Below are 24296 nucleotides of genomic sequence, written 5' to 3'. Positions count from 1 at the left end.
TCCAGCAGTAGTTTGTGGTCGAAGGAGGCATTAAGTGTACCCTTACATCAGCTGTACATGCATGGATTTAAATTTTATCGTGCGTATCGAAAACGGCATGGCTTCAATCCGGCTGAAATCAAAGTGAGTTATTTTTTCCTCCAATTTTCTTCCTTTGAGCAGGTTGATTGTGTTGATATTATGCAGTGAACTTCATTTATGAACTGAGAAAGTGGAACTACAATGTATATTTAAATACACAATCTTATCACGACTGGATCGTCTTCAACAATTCTCTGCAGGACGTCACGAGTCTCATTTCATTCGTTTGTATGCGGACCAGGTGACTGCGCAATTTCGACAGGTGTTTTTGCAAAAAGTGTGCATTGTTGATTCGAAGAGTGTGCGAATAATGTTTCGCTTTGACAAAGTGAAGTGTGATTATTCATGTTGTGATTTGTTGTTAGCATCCTTTAACAACAGGGTACTGTTCCTATTGTAAGGCATGTTATTATTTGGCCTAGGCATCTTCTCTGCACAACTACAAGTAACAATGGAAGTAACCTAGCCAGAAGTAGTAATCTGTAGCGCTAGGTCCTTCAGGCTCAGACTATTACTTAGTATTTTGTAGTACTGTGTAGTGTAAGCCAAACAATACGCTTGGCGGTTAGGGTTAAGCATGAAAAATACCTTGCTTGACAAATCAGGTTACCAGCCAAAACTCAATGTAATGTATATTGTTTTTGAATGGTATTCACCTGTCTTTTAGTTAGCATGACAATCACATAGATTTTGAGCTGGTTACCTTTGTTTTGTAAGCAAGGTTTTTTGTGCTTAAGCAAATTTTGCACTTAAGCAGCTCTATGAAATTGGCCCCTGCAGGGTCTTACACTTTGCCTAAGCTAGTGCTGGTGAACATTAGGCTTGCCACATATAATGGCTTGACTGCAGTGCATGCATGCAGTGCACCAGGACATTTTGCTTTCGGAAACTTGGGTATTAAAGAGAGTCTCTGTTTCCGAGAGAATGTTGCATCCTGATTCCACTATAGTGGTTGTGTACAAAGGCTATTGGAAGTAAGGAAAATTTTCCTAGTACTTCCTAATAAAAGTGGAAGCTTTTCTGCATTTCTGCAACAACTGACCTTCACTGAGCTGACATGATCATATATGATGTTAAAAACAGAGGTAAGATGCAACATTCTTTCTGCATTTTCTCCCCAATTGCTGTACAATGTTTTTTTAAAGGCTTGGTAATTAAGGGAACATTCAGTGAAGTTGCAGATGTCAGTTGGCGGCAATGAGATGCATTCAGAATTATAAAAATCAGGTGTGTCCGATTATTGATGAAAACTTTTGTTATTTTTGTTCTTTTACATCAGTTTCCGGCTAGAGAGTAGGATCTCTGCATTTTACACTGGAGGAAAAGTGCAGTTATCTGGAGACGGGAACCATATCTTCTGTGTGCAAGGAGCAAATATCAACGTAGTTGACACAACCTCTGGTAAAGTGGTACATTCCATCAAAGCGGTGAGCCTTTTGTATTGTGGATTTTTATATGGTGACATGTGAAACACTATATTACAAATTGTTAGACAACGCCATGGCCCATAGCTGAAGAAAAGTATCAATGTGTGAATTTGACCAGCCACTTTGAACATTTAACTAGTCTCAGTCTCAGTCCCTAGTTTTGTGAGGCTACCTAAAACTGGCAGGTTGGCAACAGCAACACACAGACATTAAATACTGATGTCACTTGGAATAACTGTATATGTATGAGATAGTAGTTTGCAGTATTAGTGAAAGTGGTTCCAATGTGTAATATGTGCTAAGTGCAATGGTAGGGTGATTCATTTACTTTGCATGTTGCTTTACATTAATTAAAGGGTTCCTGTTTTTAGTTACCAGTATTTATGCAATATAGCATTTACTAGTAGGTGATCCACTGATAATATTCAGATAACTCAATATTATGCAGACTCCATAAAGACTAATGAAAGCCATGTTTGATTCAATATTTCGTTCCTTATTCAGAACATCTTCAGGAATGAAGATGTTCTGAATTCCTGAAGATGTTCTGAATAAAGAACGAAATATTGAATCAAACATGGCTTTCATTAGTCTTTATGGAGTCTGCATAATATTGAGTTAGCATTTACTCATTTTGTATTTCAACAGGAGGACTGTGATGACGTAACCTCTTTTGTTGTAACACCTGATGATGAAGTATGTGTTAAATATCATTTGTATACATATAATGCAATAATGTTGCAGACAAGTAAACCAACATGTGTTAACTCAGAGCAAGGTTTAACTCCCCCCCCCCCGAAAACATTTTGAAATAAACACCCAAAAGCAAGTTTCTTGGGGTTTTTGTAGTGCATTGAAAATACAACAGAATGGAGGTTGAAGTTGTTAGGTTTTTCAGTACCATTCATTGCAATGACAGAACTGTAACTGAGACTTGTGTTGACATCGATAACACCCTTACTGGCATTTACTACATGATAAAAGCATACTCTTGAAGGGATTGTATGATCACGCCCTCGAGTGTCACATGATGGCAGCCCTCAAGTGTCACACGATGGCAGCCCTCAAGTGTCACATGACGGCATTATTTGTTTGGCTTCTGAACTACTTCTTTGTTAAGGTGATTTTTTTCCCTTCAGTTTCTAGTGGTTGCCCATAGAAACCTCTTATTGAAGCAGTGGGACTGGAGGGAGGAGAGATGCGTCCGAACCTGGAAGGTGGGTAGAATTATGACAGTTCAATTGGTTGTATAGATGTATTTTGATATTTAAACTATTACCATAAGTACATGTGCTTGTAGCTTGTTTAGTGGAATGTGAAGGTGGACGGGATCATACAACTGAAAGAATGCATTCATTTCCAAAGTGGCAACATATGGTAGATGTCTTACATTTTATCTTCAATCATTTGATGAGTGAGTAATGGACCCAACATTGAAACAGTGGAAGCCTATGTTAATGTTCTATATGAAGAATATGAAATGAAGGTATGTATTTTTGCAGGCAATCCATGTTGGCCCTGTAGTCAGCATGACCTTTGATGCCACCTCAACCCTTCTAGCCACTGGAAGTAGTGACAGCACCATCAAGTTATGGGACATTGTACGACAGTATTGTACCCACAATTTCAAGGGCTCTCAGGGAGTAGTCAGGTTAGTCATTTCCTTCATCCTAACCCCCTAGGCTGTACATTGAAATTGGAGGGTTAAGGACTGTTGGGATTGACATTTGGGTACAACTTCCATGTTATGCTACCATTTTAGCCTTGTACATCAGCGATGAGCTATAGCCATTTCACTGGTACGACTGTGACTTGGCCTCGTGGCTTGACTATCTTTATTTGCATAAGATGTAGAAGTGATGTTTTGCTGAAAATCTGTAGGCCTACCTTTAATGCCTGTATTTAATAATTATAAAGTTGTATTTGTAATTGTAAGAGTTAACCTTATCATTTACAGATATATCACTCATACATTTGCAATTCTTGCTTTCTTGGTAGCGTGCTTGACTTCCATCCGGTGTCAGAGAAGCTTTTGCTCTTTTCTGCAGCAGATGATTGCAAAATCCGAGTCTGGGATCTCAAAACAAGCAGGTAATTCAAACATCAAAATGGTAGTGTTTTCAGTCAGCTCTCTGACATGTCAGAATCAGTGCTTACTTCATTTCTTTAGTTCCATCTCTTGTATTTGTTCTTTGTGGAAATGTTTACTGGTCCCCATCTTTCTTTCAGGTGTGAAGCTGTTTTGGAGAGCCACTACAGTGGGGTTACCGGCTTTGCCTTCACAGAGGATGGCCAGACTATGTTCAGCTCAGGCAGGGATAGCATTGTAACGGTCTGGGACTTGGGCTCCTACACAGTCAGGAAAACAGTTCCAGTGTATGAGGTTTGCAATCTCTGTTGCCCTAAAATTCGTAAATTGTTACTCAAGGCGGAATTGAAATGAATTTGGTTTACAAATGGCATTCAGAAGCTAATGAGTTTGGTTTTCATGCAATTTGCATTTAGTGATGAGCTAAAGCCTTTAGAAAGACTCCTTAATTTTTTTCGCCACAGCCTTTGGAGTCTGTAATTGTGCCTCCATCTGACACTGACTGCAGTAAGGTTGGAATTACTGGCAAGGATACATTTTTCATCACAGCAGGATCTCAAGGTAACATCCATTAGAAATTTATGGAATTTTTGAAATGAAGTTTCTTACCCAGGGGTCCCAAACTTTTTTACAAGCAAACAGACTTGAACTCAAATTTCCTTTAATTCATTGCTGACTCAGCCCAATACAACCAAACCTAACCCAAGCTCACCACCTAGTCCAACCAAATCCAAATCCAAGCCAATCCGATTCATCCCAACCCAATGGAACACAACTCCCCAGCGCAGCACAACCAACCCAACATGACCCACTGAGATCCAACTCACTTACAACCCTACCCATCCAACAATTCTCAGCCACACTCAACTCCTCAACTCAGCTCGACCTATCCACTCTAACTGCTGCACACAAGTTTAAAGGAGCGTTCCCATTTGCCAAGCGTTGTATGTATGCGCGCATATTTAATACGTACCTTTCTGGTGTGTGCTTGTACTTGAGCATTTTACAGATGGATGTCCCCCACACTGCCAGCAGCGCATTTGCTGAGCTCTTCGGTGATGCCAGTGTATTCAATTTACGTTACAATAGCCTTTGATTTCCTACGAGTATACTGGTTGTGGCAGAATTTGGTACACGCATGACTACGAGTCGGCAGTCAAAGTGTTAAAGCCAGTTGAACCTTACCTACTTAAACTCAACCCAATAATCCCACCCACCCAAGTAATTTTTTTACAAAATTTTCCATCATAGCTCGTCCATTGAACGGCCATATTATGGTGTCATGTCAATGAAAGCCTCTATTTGAGAGTTTCATTAAAGATCATACAGAAATTGAGCATTTTTTTTTTTTACATATCAGTGCTACCAAACTTTTCTTTATCAGGTTTACTCAAAGTTTGGGATGCCTCCACTGCAAAGTGTGTTTTCACCCAGCGGCAGCAACTCCCCCACCAGACACATACTGAAGGTCAGGTCAAAGGTCAAGAACAGCAGCTAGCAACCCACATTAACCAAGCCATGCTTTGTAGTACATTAGGAGTCATTGCTGTGGTTACTTATGATCACAACATCCTGATGTTTGGATTGAAGGACTTTGATTTAGAGAAACAGGTATGTAAACATTTGTTTACATAACTACATTTACACCCACAAAAGTATGAACAATAATGGTACAAAAATGGTTCAGGAAAAATCTAAAAAAATGAGAAAATGTGAATAAAAAGTACCATGATACAATTTTTGACGCATGAATTTTGATGTCACTTAATGTGATAAATGCATTTGCTGTTTTGAGGCTGTCATTTTTCCCCCAGTTTGTTGGCTACAATGAGGAGATTTTAGACCTTTGCTTCATGGGGGAGAAGGACACACACCTTGCTGTGGCCAGTAATAGTGAGCAGATTCGTGTGTTTGACCTTTCTTCCCTCAGCTGCCAGATCCTTCCAGGCCACACAGGTCAGTTGCCACTGAACATGTCCTGAACCCAGTTTGAAGGATTGTAGTGTGTTGGTCATTTTGGATGTAAAGACTGCAAGTTTTGGTATGGAATATCTCTGTTTTTACTCCTTTTTTATCTTTATGTGAATACATTTACAGATATTGTCCTAGCCCTCGAAGTTTTCAAAAATGGACTGATGTTAGTCAGCAGTTCAAAGGTACATGTAGGAATGCTATTTTTTACTTTGTGATGAGTGCAGGGTATTAAAATCCAATTTTTTTGGTATTGTAAAGATTTCCAAAGAGCTTTTTGTAAAATCTTTAGAATCAAATGGCTCCTTTCAGGTCCAATTCCATTTCCTTTGGTCTATTTGCTGGTCAAATTTGTGCAGTTCATTTACCGAGTCTTAAATTCTGTAATATGGCTTATTTTGAAGGATAACACTGTTCGTCTATGGAGTATGGATCCAACATCAGGATCAGTGCACTGCGTAGCAGTTGGCAAGGGACACACCCACTCTGTGGGTGCTTTGACCACTGCAAGGTAATCATTAGTTTGCTGTGCTGATTTTTCCAAACATATGAACACGTCTAAATTTTACCCAATTTTTTTTCTGTGCAAGTGCTGTGCTGGTGAAATTGAAAAGGTTTGTAATGGCTGGTAAAAGCGTGGTCAATGAAGTTTGAGTCAATGAGACTGCTAACGAGCTGTTTAACTAAGATCTAGTTTGGGGAGTGAAAATGTGTTTGCATGGTACAGAATGTCTCTGAAAGATAAAATACCTATAAACTTATTGTAAAGATTGGTGTAAAATTTAAATAATGTAACTTTCCACTTGTATAGGTTATCTAGCTCGTTCTTTGTAAGTGGTAGTGAAGATTGCACAATCAAAGTATGGAAAATTCCATCAAATCTACCCACGGAGAAAGACACAGCGCCTGCTCCACTTCAGGTGAAGTTCACTGAGCGTGCTCATGAGAAGGTAAGTGATTCCATCTCTGAAAAGGAGGTTTCCTCAATATTTATGTGCTTTTTATCAGACCAGTGGGGAAGATTTGACTAATTGCTGTTACCATGCTCAATTAAGATTTCCTTCCAAACTATTGGCTCTGAAATGGAATACCATCTGCACAGTGGAAGTCCCTGGCTAGTGGCTATGATCCATTTACCATAGACACAAGTGTTAATGCTTGCTGTAGACCTGACTTTGGATGTAGCTTAATTCAGTTGTCCAGCTTTATGTTCACATGCTTTAAGTTACTTGTCTTTACTGTGGCAGGGTGCCAGTCAGGGACCGTAATTTTTCTAATGCCATGTGGCAAGAGATTGAAGGGAAACCACAAGATATAATTAGGCTAACAAACAGTTCTAGCAGTAAGGCTAGATCTTTAGGATCATACAAATAATGAAGATTTTCATGCAATATGAATAAGATAATTTTCTGTTGTTTTCTGTTGCAGGACATCAATTCTGTTGCTGTTTCACCAAATGACAAACTCCTGGCAACAGGCTCTCAAGACAGGACAGCCAGACTGTGGCACCTTGAAAAGGAGACAAGTCTAGGGTCATTCAGGGGTCACAGACGTGGCATTTGGTGTGTGCAGTTCTCACCCACGGATCAGGTCTGTTTGAAAGTCGTCAAAGCTATAAATTATTCAGAAATTTCAATGGAATGTAACACCTTGAAGGCAATGATTCCTTTTGGAAGAAAAGGTATGATGTTGTTTTCCCAATGAAATGTAAGTTGGCCTGTACTTGGTTGGTTTCGTTTCCGTTAACTACTATTTTGGATTTATTTATTTGTACAGGCCCTGGCAACAAGTTCAGCCGATGGAACCATCAGAATCTGGGCCTTGTCAGATTTCAGCTGTGTCAAGGTACAGATAGTTTCAATAAAAAATCAACATTTGACATTTTGGTATGCCACATGTCATTTAGTCGTTACGTCAAGTGGTATCCTCTATCCAGTGCCCATCCATCAAATGCCAGTGTTTAAAAACCTGCTATTTTTTTCCTACAGACATTTGAGGGACATGATGCATCGGTGTTGAAAGTCAATTTCCTTTCAAGAGGAATGCAGCTAGTATCGTGGTAAGTTTTACAGGGAGGCGGAGCTAGAGGAAGAAAACACAGGCAGAATCAAAAGTAGAGCTAACTGGCACCTTCTTTTTGAAAAAGCAGTGTTACCCACAAGGCAAGAATGTGAATTTTACCCCGATCCTATTAAAAAAAAAAATGGGGGGGGGTCTTTTTTGTTCACATTTAAAGTGGCTCTGATGGACTGCTGAAACTCTGGACAATCAAGACTAATGAATGTGTCAAGACGTTTGACGAGCACACCCAGAAAGTCTGGGCCCTGGCTGCCAACAGAGGGCAGGATTTGCTGGTCAGTGGTGGTGCAGACTCCAACATCTTCATCTGGAAGGTAAAACCTGCCTCAGAATAATAAATGAAAGTTTTGTTGTGGCATTCAGAGGAGAGTTGAATAAATTGGGATGCATGGCAAAATGGATCAAACCAGGACTTGAACGAAGGACATCCAAAGTGTCATTATAGTATAGTACCCTTTTAAAGGTGCTTTATAGCCCTTTACTGAAATCCCCTGATCCATATTCTGTCATTAATTGTTTTTATTTAATTCAGTTAACCAGAGCGTGCTTAGTTCCAATGTACCTATCTTGGTCTCCTTGTTACGCGTTCTTAAGGCTAGATTGGTACAGAATTTAAGTGAATTTGACTTTGTTCAAAATATCAAATTCAAGTTCATGTATCAAGCCATAATGAGTGATATATATTTTCAATGCTTGAAGTTGGTTTGGCTTCTTTGCACAGGACATTACAGAAATTGAACAAGAAGAGGAAATGGAGAAAGAGGAAGACCAGATCTTGAAGTGAGTCAATTTCATAGTACAGGGATTATGCACGCAATGCACTGAACATAAACACTGGAAACTGTCAGCAAAGATGCCGTTTTAAAATGACTGACTTACTCTCAAATGTATTTAACAAAAATTTACTTAATAGCATAAGGAATGAAATTAAATTACATTTCATCATAGGGAACAGGAGTTATCTAATTTGCTTCATGAGAAGAAATACCTCAAGGCGATTGGACTAGCCATCACACTCAATCAACCGTTCAGGGTACTGACAATCATGAAGAGTAAGTACTGGAGATTCATGCATGTTTGGTGTGGGTTTAGTTTGAGCTTAATTACGGATTCTTACGTGCTCAGAAGTATTCTTTTAATCTAGGGACAAGGGTGCGGTTGCATTTAGTTGTTCTCTTGACTTTATTTTGCCTCTGGCTTATGAGGTTTAGATTAAAGATAAAGTGAGTTTTGCTAATTCTATGTGCCAATAATGTTTTCATTTTGGATTTGGAAGATATAATTTTGGTTTTGTCACATTGGAAGTTGGCTTGGTTTTTTTGTGTGTTCAGGCTGCAACACAAGTCAAAGTTTGTATTGGGCTGTATTTATACATTTTTGGTAATGGTACTTCGTAAAGTTTGTTTCATTGTGTGTCATAGGCAGTGAAAGGGGGGTGTAAAAGTTGTGTAGAACTCAAGAGGATTTAGCCCAAGGGTTAGAGTTGAGTCCATTTGGGGATGCTAGCACAAATTCTTGGCTGGTTTTGAAATTCTCTTTTATGCTCGCTACTTGATAGACCTTCTGGATGAGTCGGATGGTGAGAAGAAGCTGGAGAAGACAATGAAGAGAATGAGGCAAGATCAAATAGGTGAGGGGGGCTACGTCAAGAAGAAAACTTTCAACCCTGAATCCGCCAAAAGTCTTTTTTTCCCTTGGCTGTTTGCATGCCTTCCATGCCTTTTGGCTGGCATGATAATTGTGCACAAAGATTTGAATAAAGGGGAACGCCACCACATAGTGAAGTAGCTCAGTAGAGCACTTGTACAGAATTCTGGCGATTCAGATCCTATTCCATCCATTTTTTTAAAATTTTGCTCCGCAGATCAATTTATTTGGTTGTTAGTATAGTAAAATTAGCATTTCTGCAGTGCTTTTGATAGGATCAGAGTTTCTGATAAGTTTCGTCCCTACCCTACAGTGGCTTTTGTTCAACAAAGCTTGGCCTCCCCTTTGAATCAAACTTGACCACTGACATCTTTCTAAGGTAATGGCAGTCATGTTCAAGGACTTGAGCCATGGCAGTGAACATTTAAGTTCTCTACATGTACAGAGTCAGTGCTGGGTTTCTGCAAACACTGGAACACCAACTCCAAACACTGCCACACGGCGCAGACGGTCATCGCAGTCATCCTCAGACACGTCACCCCGGATGACCTCATGACCTTCAGCACCATGCAAGAGACGTTAGAAGGACTGATCCCTTACACAGGTAAGCTAGTGAAGAGGGAGTTTGCTGGTCATCTGGTAAAACAGTTGGATCAGTGATTTAAAAAATGTGTCACAAACGAATTTCTTTCATTGTAGGTGCATGCTTAATCAGTGTCTGTACATCCAAAATGGCATAATTCAGTGCTTTCTATCAGTCAAAGATGTGATTTATTGGATGAAGTTTTAAATTCTCAATTTTTATGAGGCTTCTCAGTTCCCTCAGGCTTGTGATTTAACCTGCCACCATGTCTGTTTGCAATATGTTCCATGACTCCATCTAGTGCCTCTTATTTGACAGAACGTCACTTTGAGCGGATGAATCGTCTTCTACAGCAAGCCATGTTTGTGGAGTACACCTGGCAACGGATGCGTCGAGCCACTGGGCCTGTGGAGGCTAGGTGAGACAGACAGTGAATTCTTTTCATTTACTTCCTGTCTAAAAAGAATTCTGCAGTTTTAGAGACATTTCAAAGACACAGTCAAGCTTTCTACAGTGCGTTAATACCACTTCTATTCTGAGGTCCATTTTTTGAAATAGCTTAAAATTGTGGACACCATGTATGGTAACCTTTCAGCATTGGCACAGAGAATAGCCCCGAGTTAGCAGAGAGCAGTCCTTCATTCATCATAGATACAACACCAGCTGTGCTGGGTACGAGTGTCCCTGGAGTTAACAGCCTTGGTCAGAGGTCAGAGGGCATGACAGGTGCAGATGCAGATCACATCATTGATGGGGATGAAGAAGACAGTGTTGACAGGCAGGTGACAGAAGTCGCTAACAACATTGATGCAAATGATGATCATACTGCAGAAAGAGCAGGTGCTCCAAACACAACGAAGAAACAAAAAACTGAGAGAGAGAAAACCCCAAAGCGAAACAGTACTCGGAGCGGGGGTGACACAGACACAGTGAACTCACCGAAACTGACACCTAAACTCCTCCGGAGCCAAAAGAAGACACTCAAAACTCTAAAGATGGATTTGATGGGAAGTGATGGCACGACGGATGAGGGACCCAGTGACCATGAAGAGGAAGGAGGGATTGCAGTTAGAACCAGGAGCAAGGATAAAAGGACCTCAAAAACAAAGACCCCTAAAAACTCGCCCAACACTGCCAAGAGGAGACTTGGAAAGACATCATCTTCAGTCAAGTCGACAAAGAAAGCCAAAGTAAGCGGGCTTTCCATATCTCTCAGAGCTTAAGAGAAAAACTCAGTGCTCTTTTTCTCTATTCTCCACAAGGGAATCATACCCACAGGGCAGTCAAATTAAAAGGAAAACTGTCAAAATGTTCTTAGGGCTATGCTTTTTCTGTAGAATGAAAAAAATCTATTGCATCATTTTCATGTAAACTACGACGAGGTTTTTGAACATTTCTAAACTGCAGCTCTTCCACCTGGGAGACTAGCCAAAAAAATGTAGCTTTTCTTCATACACAAGCATGTATTTGCCGTATTGAGTAAAATCATGAATTAGACAACTTTTTCAGGGCAAATGTTTTATCGCTGTTGTCTGCATTTAGATTTCAACAGTTCACTCTTATTTACAAATTTAAATACCACAATTCCAATGTACAGAAATAAAATGGGTTGAAATTCAACCAATTTTTTTCATCTCATCCATATAATTACATTTATATAATTGCTACAAACAACAGATATCAGATTGATGTACAATAAATAGAACTTTTTGTGTACTTGAACATGTTCAGTATAATCTTCAATTATTAGTGAAAATTTGTTCTTATTCACCAAGGCCGCATCTGTATATTTCACATATAATTTGTAATTATCCTTACACTTTCCAAAACTGGAGATTCACATTTTCACATAAAAACCAATCAATTCAGAATCACCTGAACCAGTGGGTACAAACTTGTACTGTTAAAAGGTAAACAGATTGGAAACTCAATCTCCACGACAAAAGTAAGCCAAGTTGAGTGGGGGCCGTTCTATAGGAGGCCAGTAGAGGCTTATCTCTCATAATCCTGACTTGAATCCACAAATGAAGAGTTTTTAGTGAGAACATTGTGTTCCCTAAAACTGTCTTAAAAATAGACCAATTGAGGCCAGTAAGTCACATGACTTATAGTGGGTATGAAACATCAACAAACATGGGCGTCTTAAGTGTCATTTACCAAAATAAAGCTAACAGTGGGTAAAGTACTGTGACTACTGATGTGCTGAGTGCTATGCCCCAAAACAGCTTTACTTTTGGTATAAAAAACACTTAAACACGCATTGCTATGGGAGGAAGCCATGTTGATTTTTATACCCACTATAGGTCATCTGACTTAGAGGGTGCAACTGGTCTATTGCCATGTCTAAAATTACTAAAACCCAAGGGACTGTTCTCATACAATTATACTCCCATATGTTTTGCAGTGTTGTATTCGATTCCATCACAAGTCCAGTCACAAGGCCAGCCGTAACAGGGTGAACAATGACAAAAGAATGCTTTTGTCACAGTTCATTCGAATAGCTTGTGAATTGGCTTAGGACTGTGATGGACTCCAACACAACACTGATGTTCTGTCATCCTCCCACCCCCAACATTTTGATTCCCCAACAGCGCCCGACAAGTACAGCACAAGTTCAATCATAGGAGGTGCAGCCTGGTTTGGGGAACATGAACATTTCAGCTGCTGAACGTAAGGAGAGTGTTGACAAGCCACGTCAGTGGTTTACACAAACTGAGTTGCCCCGTTACATTCAGGATCTACATGTACAGGCTACGCTGTGGGTGTCGCAACTAAGCAGTGACTGCATGCCATATTAAGTCAACACCAGAGGGCGGTATTTGTTTACTACCATCAGGCATACTTGCAAATCACCCTTCAACCACTTAAACTGCTTATTACTGGCCTGTTGATAAGTGACATCAGCAGAACACATGACCACGCCCACTTCTGCAGTAGTGTGTAGTACAAAGCTGACTTGTTTACCAACACACACACAGAATCACCCACAATTACCTTACAAACCTACTGCGGACATTCTTTTCGTGCAGTTAAAAAAACTCAGTGAAAATGCTCATTTTTCTTGAACTGGGGACACAATTTTCCGCTGGCTTTTTGTACAAGGTTTCCTTGACTATTCCTCTTCCTTTTACGACAGATGACCCCTACCCCATAATGCCTCTAAACTTCTTTTTCAGAGAAGGGGAAACATCCTGTGGACATGTGTAAGTCCACAGAACGTCTTCCTTTCCTGCGTCGTGTGGACATCTTTTGTTCACAAGTCCACACTAGGTATGTAAGGTTAGCGCAGTAGAGCATGTGCATGTGCAACCAAGCAGTCACAAACCCGATTGTTTGAGTGACTGCCATCTTTTCATCATTTCACCTCGTCCCCTTGTAAAAACAAGTTCAAGTTGGGGTTTCTGTATTTACAGTTCACCTTCACAACCTTGGGTGCACATAACACCACAATGTAACACTGCTTGTTGACTGCCTACAACCTTACCCCTCAATGTCTGCTTTCATTTCGCCAGTGTGAGCTTCTGTCTGCATTCAGTCAAAGGGTAGGGGTGACAGCCAATAGACAATGGTGGGCATACTCCTGGGTTTCACTCGGGAAAACTCAAAAGTGCTTGTTGGGTTCGTCAACAATCAGAAGGAATTTACCCCTGTCAGGCGCCTGACCTCTTCGTATGAGACCCAGAAGGTCAGAGACCAGGGAGCCTGGGGAAAATAAAGTACAGAAGCCCTTTTGTCACAATTTCTTCCGTCAACCATGTTCATTATCCCAATGCCCACTCTACATAAGCCTCTGAACTGAATGGGGGCCAATGCTCCACTAAGCCCCTGAGGAAAGCACACATGTAAACAAAGTGTGGTGTCATCAGGACAGAGGCCCATTAAACCTGATACATGCACTGGCATGACGTCCATTGTTTAGGGGATTTTTAAGTTTACTGACTTTCACTGTCTGGTTTACGTGAAACCCCAAAGTTTTCATGTTTGTTTATGGAGACGTGTTGATAATGTCTCATTGTGCATGCAAGCTACAGTGAATAACTCGTCAAGAAGATCGCATACAGAAACAAATGTGCACATGAATTACAGAGGGTGTAATGTGGTATGAACATTGCTTGGGCATCCCTAGCTTTCAACCTGCCATTTCCGCCAGGATCACAGCGGATGAATGCAGAATATCACATTCTCCTACTTCCATAAAATAAAGTTTCTAACACAATCTTTTCTTCCAAGTATCAGTATAAGAAATGAGACTGGTTACAATCTTCATTTCAGCTTAATTTAACCAGGCACACTCTCCTTTCTAGAAGTAATCAAGGTACACGGTTAGAAGATGTTCAAATGATAATTTCTCTGCTTTTGTGATGACAGGAAAATGCAATTAACTTAACGCACCATTCTGGCCCAGATGGGGAAGAAGCCTTTATACAGCGTCCAAAATCCCTCATTGCGCACACACTTGAGTAAGCAATCCAAGGAAGATTTGTACAACAAGCCCCGCCCACTCGCATCAGTAGGCTGGTTCATGACCCGTGTTTTAATCACATCAGCTGGTGTACTCAGAGAGGCGGCCACCAGACCAGAACAGCAACTACGGAAAACACAAATCAATACCAGAAATGCAATGATCATATTCACGCTGAAATAAAGATTTGTGTCACAATTCCACGTTGGACGTTTGTGGAAAATCTTCAACGGTTTCATTTCTTGTCCTTATGCTCTTCACCATCCTAAGTACTGTATGCAAGATGTCCAACTGTCTGACATGGTACCACACCACCTCCGTGGTCAATTACGGTCAACACTCAAGCCCTCCCCACCACCCTTTTCAAGCATGCCTGGGACAAGGGTGTGCTCCCAGTGAAGTCTGTTTGAATTGATACATTTGCAGTGAGTGCCACATGGAAAAAAAGGGGCGCTCTTTTTTAGCATGCAGTGGACATCTTATGTGGAAAGGAAAGCTGTAAATTCCTTTCGAGTATCAAATAAGATTTGAAGCACAAGATTCAGCAATACAAAACAGAATTTTTTTTGAGATGGAAGTAGTCATGGCTGAAACCAAAACACAAAGTGACGATGGTTGGAAATTTCAATTAAATTACACAGAACAATTTGAGAAGAGCATACCTTGCCAGACTATGCGTAACCCAGTTGTCAGAGAGACTGGTATGCCTGAGTATGAAATGTTTAGATGAGTCGTATGTGGCCAAATCTGTTAAGAATAAGTTAAGACCACTTTTATCAAATTGGGTTAGTAAGCAACCTTGGTGATGCAGTGAAATACTTCCTCACGTCATTGTCAGTGTGAAGTTTTTGAGCTAGGTGCCACATTTTTAATAATACATATTTTTCAATAACATCAATACAGTCTGTCATGCTACAAACTATAATTCTTACAAATGGGTCTTTAGGGAGATATTTTGTGGTACATTTTTCAACCTTAGGGAGACATCGGTCATTAGGGAGACATTTCAATGTCTCCTTAATGCTCCAACTATCAGAAGGAGGCAGAATTTTACTGTCCAAATTTTGAGAGATGATAGATTAGAGTCTAAATTGAAAACGTACAAAGATTGGTTCAGATCATATTAGGGAATATTTAATTACAGTAAAGTTTGTGCACGTTCCTATGGGAATGTCTCCCAAGTGACCCATTTTCGGTAATATAGGTTTTCCCGGCCGAATTAGTTAAAACAGCATCCAAAGTTATGAAAGTGCATTGACCTTCGAGCGATTTCTCGAAGCCCGTTACTCCCATGGTTGATTTTCGAAACTTTGCGCGTTCAGTTTCGTTTGTGGACGTCCAATCATGCACTTTCAAGGATTCAGTTTAGTAAGAGTATCATTCAATGTCACGATGCACAAGCGTCACTCAATTTCGCCCTGGGTGACTGGGAGGTGGATTCCTACCAAAATTTTACTTTCATATCCGTCAATGGGCACTCATATTCACAATGTTAGCTTTTCAAAGTATACATACCCCAAGTATTGGAGAAAAGATAGAGTTTCTGTATAATTATGGTACATGTACAGTTCCAGAGACATCTTGATCGCTGACGATATTTGCCCTGGATCTTTATTATCCCCAACCTTTTCATTTAATGTATACTTGTATACTTTTCGGATTACACGAAACCAATTTTGTTCTTTCTTTTTATAAATCTTCAAGCAGGAAAAATACAAATTACAAGATTACTGCTGAAAAGATTGAGTATTTGGTCATTGTTTTAACAATCATTCAACCAGATAAGAAGAACTTGATCATTTCTTTTTCTCGTTTTAAGTAGAAATAAATACGTACATTGTAGACAAGAGGTTCTCCCATCAAGGTGATATTAGTGTACTGAGAGAGATTTTTTTTCTGCGAGTGACACCCCTCTTCTTCATGATGGAATTTGAATAATTAGTCAAGCATAAAACATTTCAAATTTGTAAATTAGACTTCGGTGAAAAACATTGCACAGATGTCAGAAATGCTTGCCTATTCACGAAATCGCATGCCTATTACAAGTACCACAGAATGACTGTGCGAATTTGACTTCTGTTCTTGGGGTTTCCGAAACTGAATAGCGACTCAAACTTTGCTGTTTAACAGGAATTTGCAATCGCGTGCTCATGGAGTTAAAGTTAAATTGAATGATTATTTGGGCTGATTGAATGTTGATCTCGATCATCAATCAAGTTTGCGCTAAATTGAATGAGCCAGACGTTAATTGGAGCGCCAATTTTAAAAAGTTGGGCGGGAAAACCTATAATAAAATCCAAACTATCGAGGCTTATTTAAAGTTGCAAAAAATCCACAATATTTTTAAAAGACTTCAACGGAAGACAACAGAACGGCCAAATACTAGAGACAACAAACACACAAACACTCGGTGTGGAAAGATATTTTTATAAAGTCGGTGTTTACTTACTCCACCCCATCTGGCAAATAACGCTATGCAAATATAATTATATTTTTGTTGGAACAACATTCCTTTTCTGTTGTGCATGGATCAATGTTCTTCACTGCACAGAAAACAAACACAATATCCAGGGACGTAAAACTATTGTCAGGGAGTGGGGAAAATAGCCTAGCAGTGGAAAGTCAAAAACCTAGAGGGGGCTTAGGTTGTGGGGGGGTGGTGATTGGACACCACATTACACTTGGGGTACCATGATAAATACGTTCATACACACGTGCACTAATGTGCCTTCAAGTTAACCTGTCAATGAAAACAGGAAATAATAAATACGTTTGTGCTCTTTGCCTCCATTTTCATTTCATATAATGGCAGTAAGTTGAAAATAACTCCCCACATGTGGGGATAATCATATGGCCCATCCCCCTCCCCCCAGCCAGACAGTAGGTTGGGGATACACATTTCATATAATGGCAGTAAGTTGAAAATAACTCACCACATGTGGGGATAATCACATGGCCCATCCCCCAGCCAGACAGTAGGTTGGGGATACACATTTCATATAATGGCAGTGAGTTGAAAATAACTCCCCACATGTGGGGATAATCACGTGGCCTACCCCCCAGCCAGACAGTAGGTTGGGGATACACATTTCATATAATGGCAGTGAGTTGAAAATAACTCCCCACATGTGGGGATAATCACGTGGCCTACCCCCCCAGCCAGACAGTAGGTTGGGGATACACATTTCATATAATGGCAGTGAGTTGAAAATAACTCCCCACATGTGGGGATAATCACGTGGCCCATCCCCCTCCCCCCAGCCAGACAGTAGGTTGGGGATACACATGTACATGTATGTGATGCCCAATGAGAAAGGCTTGTTACCTCCAGGAATTATCATAACTGAGTGATAGAGTGCTCATCAAGACATGGTTTAGTTTAAGGATTTCCAAATCTGAATTTTTCGCTATCTTAGAGCTACATCATCACCCAATCTTTTAGCCTTACAGGGAGCAGCAAACCTTTTATTCTCAGAAACCACATTCGATTAACATCTAACCCTTGAACCCCTGCCCTTATCCACTGTGACTACAATCCTCCTCTAAATAGCAAAGAAGAGAGCAGTGAGTGGGAACCTTTTCAGCTGGATGGTATGCAAGCATATCACAACAGAGATTGGCTGCATGTGCTCAGCATGGCTCAAACCAAGTGGCATGCACCTCTGCGCGCAAGCAGGGAGTTCCAAAAAAAGGGATGCTATTGCCACCATCTCTTGTCCCTCTGCAGAATAGTAAGGGGAAACATTTCAATCAAGTTATCTCACCTCCCATGTTGACTAGCGCTGCTCTTTGGCAGTTGGGTGCCCATCCTTTCCAGAGCCCAGGAATCCCTCCTGCCCTCAGAATGTTGGAGAATGCATGAAATGCACTCTTCACTCTGCAACACAAAATATCACCCTTTTATTTATTATTACATTTCTAGCGATAAAACCAAGAATTCTTTTAAGACAGCATGGTAAATCACATCCCAGCAGCACCATGTAACACCAGAAAATGGAGAAAATGTTCATTTTAAGACACGGATATCATGGGCTTAATGATCAGAGGCAAACACATGTACAGGCTGTGCCCTCGTACGCGTACATTCTAGTGTCAACATTAAAGCCTGCAAGACTAACATCATTTGAGTAATATTCCTCACAGTGTGGGCAGTAATGAGCACGGTAATGTGGGGGTATAAAGGGGGTGGAGTGGGGGGAGGGAGAATAGATTATTTCCAGGAGTATTTTTCAGCCTGTGTACCTTGGTGGTTTCCCCTCCAGAACCCTTCGCCCTTCCATCTGCATCTGAACTTTGACCAGATCAGTGGGGCTTGCAATGAACTGACCTATGACCCCAGCAATCATTCCTGTCAAGGCTGCTTTCCTGTAGGGTTTAAAAATAGAAACATGGAAATGAATTCTTGCACTGAGGAAACTATGTGCATATGTGGCCTGAGACCCAGGAGGCTTATGGTATAATTTCATAAACCCTACTGAAAAAAAGCTACAAAATAAACAGTACTGTGCGTGACGAGCTCAACAAGACACTGTTCTTACAGCAAGCCAATCCTGCAGACACGCAGGTTCACAATCCCAGTTAAGGCAGAACACAAAGAATGAGTGTACGGTCCTTGATCCAACTGCATGGTAAAGTAATCAATATAACAGGAAGAAATATAACCAAATCAAGTAACTCACCAGACAGCAAAGTTCCCATCTGCGTTTCTGTGGAGAATGTTTTCCCTGATGTATTCATAGGCACCCATTCTACATCCTGTATACACTGTTACAGAAAAGAAAGTCAGTTTATGTAGACATCGTCTGATGGAAAAAAGACACCAGAATGATTGGTTCGTTGATTAGTTTTGAGAACTATTTATTTGTAGATCCATTTGACTGAGCAAGTTCTGCCCATCTGCCGGATGTTATTTTCTAATTCAACTGTTTGTAAAATTGTTTGAAGTTTCTTGCCTATCTATGTCTTTCTTGCTCTATTCATACATTCATTACTCTATTTGGAGGCATCTTTCCTCTTTCTGTTTGTTCCACTGGATGTCTGTTTCTTTGTTTGAATTAGTAAACCGTTCTGAGCTTTGTGTATGTTATATGATGTAAGTGCGTTTTCAAATTTAAGTCTGGTTCTATTGCCCCGAACTGTACATCATCAAATTTACAAACTCTTGGGACTGTTACCAGCAGATATAAAAGTCAATTTTCATGGGTACCCTCAAATGCATTTCTGAAATTCCACAGCGCATTTGTTTCCTGTACGGTGCTGGTATGTTTTGTGCATTAAGCTCCATTTTGCCAATAACAAAACCTGCAGGATCAGCAGAATCAAATGTCAACATCAAAGGCTGAAACTACCGGTACGAAGGCGATATTGATCAGTGTACAGCTCAGATTGATAAAAGAAACATAATCCAGAATGCAATTTTTTCTTTTTTATGCAGGGTATATGTACCTGGACTCGACTTTTTGGGGTGATGGGGGGGGGGTTTCGGTTTGGATTCATACATGCAGTAGCAGAGTTTACATTCTCTTTGTTTTCTTAGTCATAGGAAAGTTGCTGACCTATGGTTCATAACACTGTCATGCCAGACATGCATTATTTGGGAATGTAACAATTCTTGTCAGTATTCTCTATCCAGATCGCCAACATTAGGATGACAACGATTCTGTTGTTATGTGTGGGCCATTGCATGCACAAAATCATGCACTTGTCCACATTTGTATGTATTCAAAATGCATTCTTTCAATTTGAATCAGCACAATTAGAAATCAAAGTCTTGAGGTGTGGCTGTTTGTAGGCGACAAACTGGAGATCCACTTTAAGTTAAACCCACTAGCCTACCCACTGAGTGGTTCTTACCAATGTGCCTATATATTGCTGGTGTTACTCCTTGCCACAGCTTCAAGAGTCCTTCCTCTTGAACTGAAACCAAACAGCACCATATTGCTGAGTAAAGACTTTGTTTTCCAGATTCTATATAGTCAAACATCAAGGTTCATGTACCGGTACATTTATCTCAAAACACAATATTTGTGTCTTATTCATTTCCTTATTCTATTTTGAGAACTAAAATAATAACTAATAAAAGTACAACTCATATCATCAAATTAACAATATCAATTAAAAGGTACGAGAGATGGCTGTCAACGGGGAGGGGGGGCCAGGATATCACAATAGACTACAAGGGTATTAGTGAAACATTATCAGGTCAAAGTCTAAAGAGATTTACACTGATCAAAAGAATCAGTGTTCCTATTTCAATCTTTGCAGACTAGCAGTTAAAGCCAGATCTACATGTACATGTATGTGTGTCTTGATTCCTACACTTCTGAGGAAATGATGCAATGATGTCACAGAAACACTTCACTTGTGCACCTGAATGCCAAAACAGGGAAGGGGTTACCAGGATTCCATGATTACTAGGTAGTACCTAAGAGTACAGTCCACTAATTCAAGCCCCATTGAAAACAATGTAAAATCAGCACTGTTCAGGGCCCAGTAACATGCATGCCAACATCCCTGAGATTTCTGAAACACAAATGAAATTCTTGTCTGGTCATTTATCTTTCAATTTCTTTTCATTTTTTTGTGGGTTAACCAATTACATTTTAATTATTCCCACAAAACAAAATCAAGTCTGATTGCAGCCATTTTTCAAGTGGCAACCCTAAATTTTCTCGGGCACTTAGGACCATTTTTCAACCATAGTTTTTAGCCATTCTGCTCTCATATGAAAGCTCAAAGACCCAGGTACTTGATCACAGCAACGATTTACACAATCTCACCAGCTTGGGAGCCAAACAATCTCCTTTTTCAAAAGACACTGTGGGGGCACTTTTAATGTTAATGAGCTGGCCAGAAATTCTCACTTGAATTAGTGGTCTGCACCCCTACATGTAAAGCTGCTTACCAACACCAATGGCTGTCCTGACCATTCCTCTGTAGGGCACAGCTTCAGCTGTGGCCCCATAATGTCTTGCTGCTGCATGCTCCCCTTGCAGTTGTAATCTAGTCTTGGTTAGATCTAACGGGTAGGTTACTGAAACAACAACAGCAATTTACATTTCACTTATGCAAAGCAAAATTCACAAATACACTCATTAATAAATGATAAATGCTGCAAAATTTCATTGAGCCCATCCTGTGATTCAAGGTCAACTAGGCAGAATTTATCAACACCTACAGGATTTGGGCACTATACACTAGCTGACTAAATCTATTACATCTGTTCAAAACTTGACACCAACCTGCTCTACTTTCTACATGGGGCTTAGGATTTTGCACGTAATGTACCATTCGCCTGCTGCAGAGTGTTTGAATGTTGACTGAGTCTGGGATGTTTCCCAGAGCAGGTTTAGGAACCAATAAATTGGCTTGCAACCATGAAATTTCTCATTCGAAACATCTCAACAGTTCTTTTCCCAACTCTTGATGATGAAGAGACACATGGACTTTACAACAACACTTTCATTTCATCAAATTTACAAACTGTACTTCATCCTCTCTTCCCAAAATTTTAATGGATCCACTTTGGAAACCCAATATTAAAACTGTCCCACTCAGAAACTTGGATATCCTTGTTGGACATTTGACAAGTGCTTCTTGACAAAAGCTGTTTCTTAGGTACGGACATTAGGTTGCTTTTTTTTTTTGCATATAAAATGCATTAAACCGTTCTGAACGTGTATTTGGTTCAGCTGCATGTCTGGTGCAAATCTTTAAATTCACTACATAATCAGAGCTGGGTAATCAACAGAAGTACATGTATTTGCTGAAGAGTTGAATCTGATATACCTTGGACTTGTCCAAAGGTCAAGATGTATAATGATACTGACCACTGACAAGGGATAAAGTGGAAAAACAATAAACAGGGAACAGGTCAACTGGTAACTTAGTGAAAAAACAATAAACAGGGAACAGGTCAACTGGTAACTTAGTGAAAAAACAATAAACAGGGAACAGGTCAACTGGTAACTTGGAGAACTAGTACCATGGACAACTCGTACCATCAACTCAACATAAATTGTACCAACTCGTACCGTTGCCAAGTTGCACCTTTGACAACTTGTACCACCAGTAAAGACAACTCGTACTTTCACATACGAGGTACAAGACAACTCGTACCTTCACATAAATTAGAGCTTGCTCAGAGCTCATTGGTATTACAATCAAAATCAACTTGAACAATAATTTGGTTTCTTAATCATGGTTCATTAGCCGTTTTGGCTGCACAGCCTTCCACACATGTACATGCTGGTATGGTGACATTAATGTGAGACATGTCAACGTCAGTGCATGTGCGCACACCGTCGGGCACCTGACGCTGGTCAACGTGGCCAGCCGTCATTGCATGCTATCCAGAATTTTCACCATTGTGCTTAATAGCAGTGTGCCTAATTTTTCGACATTCTGTATCAGTAGACCTATTGTAAAATATTTTGACCTGGACTTTGTATTGTCCCTTACTGCCATTGGTCAATTTAGAGCAGCTTGATCTATTCTTCTACGATTTATTCTTTGCAGTCCACTGTGATGATGGAGTGATGTCATATTTTCATTTACTTCAAAGTTTATAAAGTAATGTCAGTTGTAACTTGTTCCCCCAAAAAAGAATTTTAATAAGGAAGGCAACCGACCCCCTCAAAAAAATTTTAGGGGAACAGAAACATTTCCAAAATAGATCAAGACATAACAAGTTTCCTAAGGACACCCCCCCAAAAAAGTTACTAAGCAAAACCATCCTTCCCCACAAAGTGAAAAAGTCTAATAATGTTTTCCAAGAGCCATAAGAATAAATTGAAGTGCCCCCCCCAAAAAAAGAAAGAATTTAGAGTTTAGTAAAGTCCTCCCCACAGAAAAAAGAATGTTAATAAGGTAGGCAACCAACCCCCAAAACTAACAAAATGTGGTTAACGAGTAGACCTATAGCAAATAAATGAGTAAATAAATACAGTGCAAGTTAAATATTCCCCATGGACAACTAGAATCCAGGACCTCACTCTGGCCTTACTCAAAAGACCTGTTTTTCTGAAACTGATTTCTTTAGTCTAGAGTTATGAATGAAAAATACATAGCAAATCAATGTCAACTTGTGCAGATATGAAATTTTCATCAACAAAAATTAACAGTACTAAATGCATACCTGTAGCTCATTCACTTTCTTCTTAGGTTCTTACGTGTCTCAGTTAAGTACTGACATGACAGAATAGAATGCAAAATAAAAAACAGCACAACCAACAACTTTCTTTCTTTTTAAAATGTTTAAAAATGATCGAATGAGCCTCAAGGCTAGACTATACTTAGTCCAAGTAACTTGGACTCACCTTTTTAAGCATTTTGACATTGTCGGGCGACCCATGTAAGCCCAAGTTACTCGGAACATGGAGCTATGCTCGGAACATGGATGGAGGAAGGAAAATTCTGACTAGATTTAACTTTTTTTTTTAGTTTTAAAAATCAACGCAGATAGCTACTGAACTTCACTAAACTTACCTGATTCTGCCACGGTAGCCGCACAGGCTGACAGGAAGTATTTAAAAGCAAAGCTGTTTGGGTCCACCTTTTGCAGGAACGAGTAACCTGAACGATCTAAGCGTGGTACGACCACCGCAGCAGACCCGCCGTCGCTAGGGCTTACAACCCCGCCCACACCTTCCACGCACTCTCCACTCATCCTGAGCCAGAATGTCGCCCGACTCCAATCCTTCGTGTCGTAAATTCCTCATCTAACATTAATCCTTCTGTTGCACAGTACTGCCTCCATTAATATAGATACTTTATAAATTTCCTCTTTAGTCTATTACAGTGGTGACAAATGTAAAAGGATTACAGCGAAACTTCAAGATTATACATGTGTACGTGTAATCAACTTACATGTACATGGTACGAACCAATCTGAGGCATCATGAGGCTGCAGAAAAACAAACACGAGTACATTAATAGTCAGATGCTGTTGCAAGTTTT

At 40.1% G+C, this 24296-nt stretch overlaps 2 protein-coding genes across 2 annotated transcripts; one reads left to right on the top strand and one right to left on the bottom strand.

Annotated features, from left to right (window-relative positions):
• Positions 1-14: 14 nt before the first annotated feature.
• Positions 15-11599, top strand: tbl3 (transducin beta like 3). The gene is made up of 23 exons (XM_022237917.2): positions 15-123; positions 1361-1508; positions 2157-2204; positions 2648-2725; positions 3011-3159; positions 3507-3599; positions 3738-3891; positions 4062-4158; positions 4982-5208; positions 5412-5553; positions 5695-5753; positions 5973-6079; positions 6380-6518; positions 6997-7158; positions 7345-7413; positions 7557-7627; positions 7805-7961; positions 8369-8427; positions 8596-8699; positions 9206-9277; positions 9740-9898; positions 10196-10295; positions 10473-11599. Exons 1-23 carry the CDS (start codon positions 62-64, stop codon positions 11098-11100), a joined length of 3084 nt encoding a protein of 1027 aa, XP_022093609.2. The 5' UTR covers positions 15-61; the 3' UTR covers positions 11101-11599.
• On the bottom strand, positions 11470-24213 carry slc25a27 (solute carrier family 25 member 27). Its single transcript, XM_022238008.2, has 9 exons — positions 23826-24213; positions 21244-21372; positions 20193-20255; positions 19019-19103; positions 18582-18704; positions 18104-18216; positions 15002-15086; positions 14270-14465; positions 11470-13579 (listed from the first exon to the last, which is right to left on the bottom strand). The coding sequence occupies exons 1-9, from the start codon at positions 24004-24006 to the stop codon at positions 13508-13510; spliced, it is 1047 nt and encodes a 348-aa protein (XP_022093700.1). The 5' UTR covers positions 24007-24213; the 3' UTR covers positions 11470-13507.
• Positions 24214-24296: the final 83 nt, after the last annotated feature.

Source organism: Acanthaster planci, linkage group LG07 (assembly GCF_054643075.1).
Source record: "Acanthaster planci isolate LZ-2023a linkage group LG07, COTS_SCS, whole genome shotgun sequence".
In the NCBI taxonomy this organism is placed as follows: domain Eukaryota; kingdom Metazoa; phylum Echinodermata; class Asteroidea; order Valvatida; family Acanthasteridae; genus Acanthaster; species Acanthaster planci.
Note: the sequence above shows the minus strand (reverse complement) of the source record. Positions and strands in the feature narration are given on the sequence as shown.